We start from the raw sequence: 14,347 nt of genomic DNA, 5'->3' as shown, positions 1-14,347 counted from the left end.
CCACAACCGTGAATGTCCATCCAGTGATGATAAATGAATGATTCCCTTCCTCTGCTCACGTTAGGGGGCGCCACAGCGAATCATTCGTCCACATATTTGAGCGCACTGAATGCCTTTCCTGAAGCAGCTCTCCTATTTACCCGGGCTTGGGACCAGCATTAAGATGTGTGTGTCCTGCAGAGGCTAGGTTCAAGTCCCGCCATGCGCGTTCTGTATTTTCAACCCAGCCTGAGATTTGAATCCCAGGCTCTGAACAGCTCAACTGAGGCTTTCTTGACCAACATCAGTGCCCAGCCATACAAATGCTTTTTTAATCGAATGGGCACCAATTCCCACAGACATACTTCAAAGCCCTGTGAGAAGCCTTGTCAGAGTGAAGAGTGGCTGTTAAGCTGGTCACTATATTTTAATAGCATTCGTTTGTGAAATAGGACGTCAGACAAGCTCAGGGTCAGGTGTCCAAATACTTTTGGCTGTATAGGGTATTTCACAATGTGTTCAGTGTTCTTTCCAGATCCACTATTGGTGTTCCTAATAAACTGCTTAGTGAGCGCAGCGTTTTTTTTTCTCTCCATTAGTCGACTGATTTCTTTACAAATTCCCCAGATACTCGTACACACGACTTAATATGGCAAACAGCAGCACGAGGCAACATCTGCTTACCGAACCTTAAAAGTCTTTCCAGAGGAAACTCAAATTACCAGGCCACCCTGGAGTCGTGTCATAAAACGGTAGGAAATTGGTGCTGACGTTTTCTCCGGAACGGAGGGCGGAGATCAGACTGTCAGCATCGGAAATAAAGAAAATCACAGAGCTTGCTTGCATCTGTAAAAGAATCCAGATCCTTTCTGTATGGGATTCTTACCATCGCTGAGAGCTCGTCGATGTCCTGAATGTCCTGAACTTTCCTAGAGAGCGAATCCAAAGATGCTGCCAAGTCAGGCCTGAAACGACATCACACACACACACACACACACACACACACACGAATACACATATGAAACTGGTCAGTAGCATTCGAGTAGAACAGACTGGTATTTGTGTCTGATGTAGTGACTGACAGCTCAGCAGCTGGAAGCTCGGCATAGCAGAACTTTTTTCTTGGCGTGAATAAACACCGGCGTAAGAAACGGTTCAGGGTGGAAAATGTGACGGCGGAGGAAGGAGTGAAATTCTCTCCATACTTGTATATTAGTGGGAGAAAGAGGCCGGTCTGTGGCTCTGGGTTTCCCAGTAGCATATCAGACGATAGACTCGGAGCCAGACTATGTGGCTGTGGTATGTGCGCACCTCTTCTAGTTATTACGCAGATGTGTTTCAGCCACGCCCACTGCTGAGATAAGAATAAAATATAAAAAAAAAATTATGTTATAAAAAAGTTTTCATAAAGGTCCGAAATGACATGGTTTAGTCTGGAGGAAGCCTAGTGAGCTACACTCCCGAGTCCTGCCCTCAACACCTTTGGGATGAATCGGAATACCGTCTGCAGGCTTGATTTGTGAAATGCTCTTTTAACCTAATAGGTGCAATCTCTTAGTCTGGTGTCCACATACTTTCGGCCAAATACTGTGCACTCCTTTCACTCGGGGGCAATTTTAGGTAGCCAAACCACCAACCACCCTCCTCAAACAGTCACCTGGGGCGAGACTCAAACCCAGGTCCTCGGGACCCCTGGAGCTGTGCCACACCCACAGTTCTACCTCCAATAGAAAATGATGCTTTAAACAAATAGATAGATACTTTATTAATCCCAAAGGAAATTAAGGAGTTAACTATACTAAAAACCCTCAGATTATATTATATTACATCAGATCAGATTATATTAGATTATAATATATTATATTATCTTAGATTATATCAGATTATGTTATATATTATATTAGTTTAGATTATATCAGATTATATTATTAGTTTAGATTATAACAGATTATATTATATATTAGATTAGATTATATCAGATTAGATTATATATAGTATATTATCTTAGATTATATCAGATTAAATTATATATTATATTAGATTATATCAGATTATGTTATATATTATATTAGTTTAGATTATATCAGATTATATTATTAGTTTAGATTATAACAGATTATATTATATATTAGATTAGATTATATCAGATTAGATTATATATAGTATATTATCTTAGATTATATCAGATTAAATTATATATTATATCAGATTATATCAGATTATGTTATATATTATATTAGTTTAGATTATATCAGATTATATTATTAGTTTAGATTATAACAGATTATATTATATATTAGATTAGATTATATCAGATTATATTATATATAGTATATTAGATTATATCAGATTAAATTATATATTACATATTAGATTATATCAGATTAAATTATATATTATATTAGATTATATCAGATTAGATAATATATTATATTAGATTATATCAGATTAGATTATATATATTATATCAAATTAGATTATATATTAGATTAGATTATATCAGATTAATTATATATTACATATTAGATTATATCAGATTATATTATATATTATATCAGATTGTATTTATCAGATTAGATTATATATTGTCAGATTATATTATATTATATTAGATATTAGATTATATCAGATTATATCAGCGATGAAAATGAGTTCCCATACCGATGCTGATTCTCTTTGTCGTCGTGCCGGTGCTCCTGCGCCCGTCTGAATCTCTTGTTGGCCAGCGCGGCCTCCATGTCCTCGATCTCCCGCCTCCGCAGCTCTCGCATGGCCGAGCGAATGAGACGCCGCTCCGCCATATCTGCTGTCCTGTCGAGCTAAAACAACAACGTTCATGTCAGAGAGGAGTACAGACCAGGGTCATCATTAAATAAACTATATTCATTCCCAAGGGGAAAATCTGACTTAAAATAATATCCATGAAGTGAACTGTGAACTTTCAGTCCCATTTTAGACCCATTACAGGACAATGAAAACATTTTTAAAAAATGACTTTACCAGTGGTGTCAGTACTCCCTTAAACATGGGGTTAATGCGCAGGTTTATACACACAAACCGATTATTGTTGTGTGCAGGGATGGACGTATTCAGAAACATCATGCCTGACTGTCTACGACTCATTGTGTGATATCATGTGTACACCGCGTCAGACTGTTTGACTACAATACACAGTCATGCTGCATCACGAATCGCAAGAACACACTGGTACTGACAAAGTCTTCATAGACCGTGCCTTGTGCACTGGGCACAGTCGTGCTGGAAAAGGAACGGTCCTTCCCCTAACTGTTTCAGCAAGTAAAGTACACAGAAACAATAGGAAGTATTCCGTTTAAACAAACTGCCCCCTCATAAAACATCTGAGCTGGTATCAGCTACTAAAGAAAACACTTGTTAGTCGTATTACAGAACATGACTTATTGAGTGCCAAGTCAGTGACGGGCACCGTGCCAGTCGAACACAACCACACAGCTGCCTCCGGCCTTCCTTCCTAAAAGCTGATAAGCCGCTTCAAGCTGCAGCTTGTTTCCCGTCTGATACAGAAGGACTGAAAGCGACGAGGACGTTATGAATCATAGTCTAGTGTACTGTATTTGTAAGTGTCTATTCACAGATCAATCAGTCGACAATTATTACAGGATTAGGAGGACAAAGGGTGTTGTACGTTTAAAATCATCCCATTAGCTTTGGGATGTTGTAAATGTTGCCACAGCTGCTTGCGTCGACCCCGCCCACTCTGACACGCGTGAAGTTCATCAGACGTTTCTTTACACCAGTCGGCGGTTATCTGTCTGATTATCAGTTAAAAGATTCTGACAAGGACCAGGCCACCGCTGCAGAGAATCAGAGCTTCAGTTTGGATCTCGGTGAGATGCTACCAGCCTGATTCTGTTATGTTTAAATTATATGGTCCAAAGGACCTGGTCTGTTTGGTCCGGCCTTGTAAAATGGTCGGTGCCATACAATTAATGATCCTGCGCTCTGACCCCAGCTTCCAAAGAATTCGGGATACACAGAAATTATACCGTACACATGTTTATGTATATATGACAAATAAAGCCATTCCGCTCATCGACATGTTTTGGATCTTGATGGGACACTATAAGCTTGTTGACCATCAACAAAATGCAGACAGTTATTGGTTATTTATTTATTTAGATGTTTTATGCCCTAAAACCTGAGGTCTGTTTTCATTTCGGCTTGATTAAAGATTTTTCTCATAGTCTTTGGTATTGCTATAGATTGTCGCTGCTGTAAGTATTTAGAACATTCACTTATTATATGTTTAAAAGAAGCTGGTACATAGCAGGTGTCACTCTTACCAGATATGTGTGTGTGTTAACCGTGTGTGTCAGTTATCGGTTAAAAGTACCTGGCTAAATGTGCATCCCTGTGAGAGACCTTTGTTAAATTCCACACATTCTACCCAGAAGCAGCCTTAAGCCTTGCTTATGCTACATTCCGATCCACAAAGTGAGTGATTGTAAAAGCAAATAAATACAAAATAAAAAGTGAAGCACCACATGAGTACCGTGACTCAGTAAATCTGCAGCCCTGCCAGAATGACTTTGCCCTTATAAGGACAAAAGAACATCATCCTGTCCTCAGTCCAAAGAATAGAAGCTGACACAAGTTTCAGATCAGGTGATGATGCTGTAAAAAGAATAATTGTGTTTCAAACGTCACCTAACGCTTTTGTGTCCTTCATTCATTCAGTTCTCAACTCGGCACAGGATGCAGAAAGTGACCAGAAGTGACTTCATCTGGTCAAACTGAATTAAACCACAAGATTTCTTTTACACTCTCTCCTTAATAACTGTAATAATAATAATATTATTATTATTAATAATAATAATAATAATAATAATAATAATAATAATAATAGTAATAGGGACAGTGTATCAATAATAATATTAATAATATTAATAATAATAATAATAATAATAATAGTAGTAGTTAGTAGTAATAGTAGTAATAGAGAGTGTAATAATAATAATATCAGTAACAATAATCATAATAATAATAATGATAATAATAATAATAATAATAATATCAGTAACAATAATCATAATAATAATAATGATAATAATAATAATAATAATAATATCAGTAACAATAATAATAATAATAATGATAATAATAATATTAATAATAATAATAATAACAATAATAATAATAATAGTACTAGTAGTAGTAGCAGAGACAGTGTAATAATAATAATAGTAGTAGTTAGTAGTAATAGAGAGTGTAATAATAATAATAATAATAATAATAATAATAATAATGATAATAATAATAATATCAGTAACAATAATCATAATAATAATAATAAATGATAATAATAATATTAATAATAATAACAATAATAATAATAATAGTAGTAGTAAGAGACAGTGTAATAATAATAATAATAATATTAATAACAATAATCATAATAATAATAATGATTATAATGATAATAGTAGTAGTAATAGAGACAGTTTAATAATAATAATAATTAAAATTATTAATAATAATAATAGTGGTGGTAATAGAGACAGTTTATTAATAATAATAATAATATTAATAATAATAGTAGTAGTAGTAGTAATAGACAGTTTAATAATAATAATATTATTATGAATAATAATAATAATAATAATAATAGTAGTAAGAGACAGTTTAATAATAATAATAATAATAATATTAATAATAATAGTAGTAGTAGTAATAGACAGTTTAATAATAATAATATTATTATGAATAATAATAGTAATAATAATAATAATAGTAGTAAGAGACAGTTTAATAATAATAATAATAATAATATTAATAATAATAGTAGTAGTAGTAGTAGTAGTAGTAATAGAGACAGTTTAATAATAATAATAATAATATATTAATAATAATAATAGTAGTAGTAGTAGTAATAGAGACAGTTTAATAATAATAATAATAATAATAATAAAAATAATAATAATAATAGGCGCAGTGGTAGACTAGTGGGTAGAGCTATCAATCCAAAGGTTTAGGGTTCAAATCTTAGCTCTACCACGTTGCCACTGTTGGGCCCTTGAGCAAGGCCCTTAACCCTCTCGGCTCCAAACAAGTTGGGATGTGGGAAAAAGAATTTCATTGTACTGTTCATGTGTATCTGTATCTATGGCAAATAAAGGTGTTCTATAATAATAATAATAATAATAATAATAATAATCTTTATTTATAAAGCACATTGTATACAGCGGCAGTTAAAAATGCACACATACAATAATTTAAATAAATAAAAAGGCAAGAATCAAATAATTTTTTTTTAATAAAAATTAATAAATGAATCACGTCACTCACACCCCAGGATTTTAAGCTAGTCTTGTTGTTTTGGGAAAGCCGTCTCAGGCTTGTGTTTCCTGTATTTGTGTTATGACGGGGGATTGAACCCCATCTCCAAAATATCACCATGAGACGCTGTATTCTCACTACTGTTTACGTTAAATAAATGACGTAATATAATACAGGAATGGGGTTTTGAGTGATCTGAATGAAATTGGATTGGAGCTAAAATGAGCTATTTTTCCTCGTGAGTAAGAGAAGGTCATCTCTGTATGCTCTGCATTAGTCAAAAGAGCCGACATGTTTACTTTTTATGCTGCACGGCTGACAGTTTGTTCATGGTGGTGATACATTAAGCAGAAACGAGACTTTATAATAAAAACTATGATGACAGGATGGAGTGTAACTTAATATAAGCTTCACGCTGAAAGCCTTTAAAAAAAAAAGCCAAAAGTTTATAGAGATCCCTGGAGACCTTCAAAAGTTATCCGGAAATGCCTTTATCTCAGAGGATTCAGAAAGAAAGCATAACACTCCCTCAGACTTACATAGTGTGATTCCAGAAGAGTCGAGACATTTTTAATCTTTATTTAACTGACAAAAATACAAAGAAAAGATCTCCAATGTTTCACTGATTAACTTTATTGTATTTTGTAAATGCACCACACACAAAATAGTTGGGACGGATGTATGTTTACCGTGTGTTACATCATCTTCCCTATTAGTTACACTTTTAATGATTTGGGAACTGAACTAATACTAATGGAATTTCCACTTATTCTCGCTTGATATGAGACTTCAGCTGCTCAACAGTGTCTGTCTCCTCATTCTTCTCCTCATGATGCATCATACATGCTGAATATGAGAGATCTGGACTGCAGCCAGGCCAGTCAAGCACACACACTCACACTCAGTGTTTATGAAGCCTCATTGTAGTAGCGCGAGTAGAATGAGGCCGGGTGTTGTCTGGCTTGTCATAAACTCTGACCTAAACACCTCTGAGATGAATTGGAACGTCGTTTGTGAGCCAGGCCTTTCGTTCAACATCAGAGCCTTACCTCAGAAATGCTTCTTTTTTTTTTGTTTTGAGCAAGGGGTTTTGGATTGGGACGTCAACAAGCGATTTCGGGGTTGAACTCCCAGCTCCCATTAAAAACCTCTCATAAGCAAGCCGTATGGACCAACAGAAGATCTACTGTGGCTCAAATTCCATTTTAATCCGGGTGACGAGGTGAACGTCTCAACACACAGAGCTTCAAACCCGTCTGTGTCGTGGACTCCGTGTCACGGCATGTCAGAGCCGTTTTGACAGTATATTACATGTCTATATGTTACAAGCACAAGTTCCGTTCCCAAGAAGAATGGTTGGAAAAAACACAGGAGCAACACAGTAATCAACTATAAATAAATCCAGCCGAGCTGAAAACTGATGGAAACTGCACATTGCTGGTCACCCCCATGAGACGCTGACCTCAGGAGATTTAAAGCTTGGAAACAGACGACCACCCTGTAAAGCAAGTGAGAACAGACTAGCAAAAAAAGAGGTGGGAAAAAAAAGCTCTTTCCAGTTCGTGCTGACCCTGGAAAGCTCTGAACTGTTGACAGCACGATTGCAGAAGTCTTCTGAACGGTAGGCTTCATCATGCCAGCAGTTGTGTTTGTCACTGGTATTGGTCAGTTGCTTGGTACAAACAAGCTCAGTGATGTGCAAAGAGGCTATATATCCCATCCACCTTCATATTTTCCAGATTTGAGTCCTATTAGAGCCTCATGAGACTAGATGTGGAGGATCTTGACCAACAGGTTCACTCCAAAATCCAAAAGTGGTTTTGATGTCGAATAAAGCTTTTCAGGTGTCCATATAGTTTTGGATACTACTTTATGACAGAAATGCATCAGACTTCAGTGGGTACTACAGTGTGCCTGCTCCTCTATCTATTTAATGGTAATGGTAGCATAGTGGTCTATTTACTGGACTATTTATCAAAAGCTCACTGGTACAAGCCCTGCCACTGCTAAATTGCCACTGCTGGACCCCTGAGCAAGGCCCTCAACCCTCAATTGCTTGCACAACTGTAATTGGATGAAAGTGTCTGCTAAATGAAATCATTGTGAACGTGGAAGAGATTTGAGGTTCATACACAAATACAAAATAAGTTCTGAGCCAGTGTTCTTCAGCACAGCTTTCAGCTCCATTCAGGGCAGAAACCAGGAAAACCATTACGAAAGCATCCAGCCTCGCTGATCCATGAGCTGCACTGAGGCTTCGGATCACTGGCTTGGATAATCCCATAATGCCCTAATTTTAGACTCCCATAAAGATTCAGATTAGGCGGATTTAGTCCTGGAACGCGACCGAGCTGGTGATTTTTCCAAAGCCACGTTTTATTATTTTATTCTGTCTGGTCGTCACTCTTTTCACACCAATTTTGGGCTTTGACGTTTTCTCCCGACTCTGGAAGTCATTGCCAATCAAAGGTCCAATCACGCCGCTGCAGACTCCAGGTGCTCATCGTTGGGGTTTGACGGGTTTCTGGGAAGCTTTACGAATACCGCACAGACGTGGATGCTTTGGAAAATGGAATCTGCAATTATTTTGTTTTTGTCTGAGCGTTTCAGGCATTTTCATCACATGTCGGACTGGTTTTCATTTCTGTACCGGTAGCAGATGTAGCTGTTTGCATAATTGATCAACTGATGCAACTGGATTGATTCCCAACCCTTATTAAAATGCTTTAAATAAATCACAACTTTATAATATTTTAACGGTCCAACACAGAAGTCCACAATTACAAAGACCCGGGTAAAAGTGTCATTGGTGTTGGTGTCATTTACCTGGTCCAGTACTCCGGATGAGGTATCACCTTATTACCACTGAAACAGCGACTCCTACTGTCTGGAGTAGAAATATTTGTTCCTTGGCGCATGTTTACTACTGGCAAAAAGTGTCGTCAAAGTGTCTGCCTTGCATGACTTCCATGGATGTTCGAGATATGCGTCAAATAAACCATACTGTTCTTAATTATAAGGCAAACATCTGCAGTTTTTGGCAGAGGCTTTTAGATAGTGTCTTACAATTATCATTGAATACAATTTGACCAATTGAGGGGCCCAATTGTGCCAACCTGGTGATGGTGATCTTCTGATTACTAGTTGGGATGCTTGGCAGAGCGTACGCACCAATCAAAGACTAAAATGATCTAACAGCCTAAGGTATAAACCGATATCTTTTTTAATGAATCAGCCTCTTTTAGGCTAATGAATTTCTCAATAATTGACTCCAAGTAGATTAACCTGAACTACAGGAACTCTGAGCGTCCAGTGTGTCAAGTTCGCTCAGCTTAAGAGTTTAAGATTAGGGCTTGTTAAGCCTGCGTTCTGTAATGCTTTGTCTGGGTGTTCGTTAATCCACGGTAAACCGTACTGTCTACAAATATTTCCCCTAGGATTGCATGTAAGAAGAATGTAGGATCATCAGTCTTAATAGAGACGTAATAGAGAAGGAAAACAATCAACAACGGTGAACACTGGATAGCTACAAGGTGTAGCGATCACTACATTAATGCCCAACAATATTGCACAATATTGACTTCACCCTATGCTGACTCCCAAAGCTGCAGAGATCCTGGTTCACAAATTCATCATATCAAGGTTAGACTTCTGCAACTCCTTGGGTCTGTCCGAAAACCTAGTGAGCTCTCTACATAGTCGCCTACTTACGTCATCCTACTTGCCTTATGAGTTCGATGTCTAATTAGAATCTTCTCTACTGAGGCACTCACTAGGTTTTCGAACAGACCCCTCGTCTTATGGTCTACCCTTAAAACTACAGCGCATCCAAAATTCTGCAGCCTCTCCTGGACTCCTGGCCCCCACCGAGAGATCTGCACATATCACCCCATCCTTTACCAGCTGCACTGGTTACCAGTGACTCAAAGCATCTGTTATAAAGTTCTGCTGCTAACCTTCAAAGCCCTGCATGGTACCGGTCAGACCTACTCCATCTGTATGTCCCAGCTCACAAACTAAGGTCCTTGGATTCAGGCCTTCAGGTTGTCCACTATGGGTGGCAGGTCATTCAGTGTTGTTGCCCTTTTTCTGTGGAACTCCTTACCTTCATCTGTTTGCTTCCATTTATACCTTTAAAACCCAGCTCATAACCTAGTTCTTCTCTTCTCAGCTTACTTTAATTAATTTCTACCACAACTCTTGATTAGATTCTGTTCCCCTTGTAAAGCCACCTTGGGTTTGCGAAAGGCGCTACACAAATCAAACAACTTCTTCTTATTATTACTTATTCTTTTTCTTATTATTGTTACCCATTTGTGATAAAGGGTAATCAGAAAGAGTATTTTCCTTCATATAAACTGTTATATAATTTGTTTTGTTCACAATCATTTATCAAGGTTTAAAAGTGCACGGGTACATTCACAGCAGGTAAAAAAAAAGACTGTGAGAACCAGCACTGATGTTTTTTAAATGTCCAGAAAAATGCAACATTCAGTTCTGTCTACAGAATCCCTCATATGGGCATTGTACCAGACGTGCTCCTGCGAGGACTTATCTCAGCCGCCAGAATGCCAGCGTAATCACAGGGCATCAGATTCACGTCTGAGCAACAGAGCTCACTTATTCACGTCTCTTTTCCTTATCTGATCCGGCTATCGAATTCCAGATATTCCTCCTACGACCAGAAAGGTCACGTGCACGGTATAAATAATGCCTTTACAAGTCATAACAAAAGAACGCTTGATTATTAGACGTCGTGAGCCCCACGCCGAGAGGCGCTGCATAAAGACGTTCTTGTGTGCACGAACACAAAGGATTTGTGCCTTTAGGCTGCGATTCCAAACCACAGTAGAGCGCTTAAAATAATTGTTTAACTTAGTCATACCATCGCTTTCAATAATTAGCCTGGTTATTATATGTAAACACATCGCTTCAGTAAGCAGTGAGGTCCCAAATATTCTTCTTTTAATTTGGGGAAATAGTAAACGTACACAATAGTAAAACGACCATGTTTTACAGGAGTCCTGGACGTCTTTTCACTGTATGCACAATGTAAATGATTTACCTTGTTTAAACAGCATTATTATACATAAGTACCCTGTTCTTTTAATAGACAAGCTAGTAAAGAAGCTTCTGTTTTTCCTGTACAGCTGAAATTTTGCACTTTCAGTGAACCTTGAAGTGCTTTGTTTGTTGCTTTGTGTTTTTCAGTACATTTCTGCCTTTTAGCTTCTGCATACATCGCTGGCTTTTCTTCCCAACCTCGACAAGAGGCCACTCTTCCACGCCTTTTTAATCTGTCGATTCAGACAGAATTCAGAGCCCTTGACTTTTGCACCCTTTATAGTGTTGTGCACTTGATTTGAATAGATATAACTGCTATCTTAACCAAAACGATCTACACCATAAATCATTTATTTACAAAAGTATTCAGGTGCTTTCTGTTTGGCTGCAATTTCAGCAAGCTTTGCACAGCTGGACTGAAGCAGTTTATCCCACTGTTCATGGCAAATCTTCTCAAGCTTAATCAGAGTCTCTCTATAGATAGAGAGACTATTATCAACATAGTTTAAGATTGGGCCACCCAAGGACATTTAGATACTTGCCCCTGAAGCAAATCCAGTCTCGTTTTGTTCTGTGTGCTCTATGCTGTCGGTTTTCTTTAAGGATGCTCCTGTATTACGCTGCATTCGTCCATCCTTTGATTCTTATCAGTCTCCGTGTACTATCCAGTTTTCCATTTCAAAATAACTGAGCCTTAGATATTGTTGTATACTGTTGCCCTGATCTTTGGCTTGACACGGTTTTTCTTGCAGAGATCCACAGAAAAGATCAGCAGTGTAAATCGTGGGCTCTTTTGTGGACCAAAATGTGTGGTCAGTTAGAATTCTAACAGCTGGGTGCAGACTGAGTACTAAGTCCTTAACATGGGAGGGTCGCCACAATACACGTGTCATTTATGGATGCGTGTAAATGTTTAACTTTTAACTGTCAGCTGCCGTTATTTTGATGATAAACCTTGCACATGAGTACCCAGCGTTTGCAGGTGTAAGGGTGTAAACATGGCCAAAGTTCAGCTTTTTGAATGTCAACGCCTTTCTTTACACTAAACACTCTGAATAAACTGATCAATGAAGAATATGTTTTACTAGGACGAGACATCATGTACCAAGTGGGCGGCACGGTGGCCTCACAGCAAGAAGGTCCTGGGTTCGATCCCCAGGTGAAGCGGTCCGGGTCCTTTCTGTGTGGAGTTTGCACGTTCTCTCCGTGTCTGTGTGGGTTTCCTCCGGGTGCTCCGGTTTCCTCCAACAGTCCAAAGACGTGCAAGTGAGGTGAATTGGAGATACAAAATCGTCCATGACTGTGTTTGACATTAGACTTGTGAACCGTTTCTGTCATTAATGTAAGTTTTAATCCTAATAAATAAATAAATAAATAAATAAATAAATAAATAAATAAAGATGTACCAGATACAGCCTGTACACAGTCGCATCCGAGCTAATGCTGCCTTCGAGTGCTCTCCTAAACTGGGATGTGCAGCGTGTCCGACTGGAGGAGGAAGTCGTACTTACGAATGAAAAACTCAGGATTTCGAATGCTGCACGAATTCACAGGATTGTAAAATAAATCTTTAAAAGACTTTTCAATCTAATCTGGCGAAATCAATCCAGAACTTCATTATCAGGCAGGTAATTGCTACTGTGAAGGTATACAATGACTCAACATACATGAATGAAGATTATAGATGCATTCCTGTCATTTACTGAACACAGACATACATATACAGTGTATCACAAAAGTGAGTACACCCCTCACATTTCTGCAGATATTTAAGTATATCTTTTCATGGGAGAACACTGACAAAATGACACTTTGACACAATGAAAAGTAGTCTGTGTGCAGCTTATATAACAGTGTAAATTTATTCTTCCCTCAAAATAACTCAATATACAGCCATTAATGTCTAAACCACCGGCAACAAAAGTGAGTACACCCCTTAGTGAAAGTTCCTGAAGTGTCAATATTTTGTGTGGCCACCATTATTTCCCAGAACTGCCTTAACTCTCCTGGGCATGGAGTTTACCAGAGCTTCACAGGTTGCCACTGGAATGCTTTTCCACTCCTCCATGACGACATCACGGAGCTGGCGGATATTCGAGACTTTGCACTCCTCCACCTTCCGCTTGAGGATGCCCCAAAGATGTTCTATTGGGTTTAGGTCTGGAGACATGCTTGGCCAGTCCATCACCTTTACCCTCAGCCTCTTCAATAAAGCAGTGGTCATCTTAGAGGTGTGTTTGGGGTCATTATCATGCTGGAACACTGCCCTGCGACCCAGTTTCCGGAGGGAGGGGATCATGCTCTGCTTCAGTATTTCACAGTACATATTGGAGTTCATGTGTCCCTCAATGAAATGTAACTCCCCAACACCTGCTGCACTCATGCAGCCCCAGACCATGGCATTCCCACCACCATGCTTGACTGTAGGCATGACACACTTATCTTTGTACTCCTCACCTGATTGCCGCCACACATGCTTGAGACCATCTGAACCAAACAAATTAATCTTGGTCTCATCAGACCATAGGACATGGTTCCAGTAATCCATGTCCTTTGTTGACATGTCTTCAGCAAACTGTTTGCGGGCTTTCTTGTGTAGAGACTTCAGAAGAGGCTTCCTTCTGGGGTGACGGCCATGCAGACCAATTTGATGTAGTGTGCGGCGTATGGTCTGAGCACTGACAGGCTGACCCCCCACCTTTTCAATCTCTGCAGCAATGCTGACGGCACTCCTGCGCCTATCTTTCAAAGACAGCAGTTGGATGTGACGCTGAGCACGTGCACTCAGCTTCTTTGGACGACCAGCGCAAGGTCTGTTCTGAGTGGACCCTGCTCTTTTAAAACGCTGGATGATCTTGGCCACTGTGCTGCAGCTCAGTTTCAGGGTGTTGGCAATCTTCTTGTAGCCTTGGCCATTTTCATGTAGCACAACAATTCGTCTTTTAAGATCCTCAGAGAGTTCTTTGCCATGAGGTGCCATGTTGGAACT

At 38.5% G+C, this 14,347-nt stretch overlaps 1 protein-coding gene across 3 annotated transcripts in view; it reads right to left on the bottom strand.

Annotated features, from left to right (window-relative positions):
- The window catches only part of smtnb (smoothelin b), a 58,140-nt gene that overhangs the window by 41,026 nt on the left and 2,767 nt on the right, over positions 1–14,347 (bottom strand). For all 3 annotated transcript variants that reach the window (XM_063017757.1, XM_063017758.1, XM_063017759.1), the window contains exons 2-3: positions 2,641–2,798; positions 866–944 (exon numbers count right to left, since the gene is read on the bottom strand). In XM_063017757.1, the coding sequence (XP_062873827.1) occupies positions 866–944; positions 2,641–2,798 (237 nt within the window). The remainder of the gene's footprint in view (positions 1–865; positions 945–2,640; positions 2,799–14,347) is intronic.

Source organism: Trichomycterus rosablanca, chromosome 21 (genome assembly GCF_030014385.1).
Source record: "Trichomycterus rosablanca isolate fTriRos1 chromosome 21, fTriRos1.hap1, whole genome shotgun sequence".
NCBI lineage: Eukaryota > Metazoa > Chordata > Actinopteri > Siluriformes > Trichomycteridae > Trichomycterus > Trichomycterus rosablanca.
This window is presented reverse-complemented; position numbering and strand designations above follow the sequence as displayed.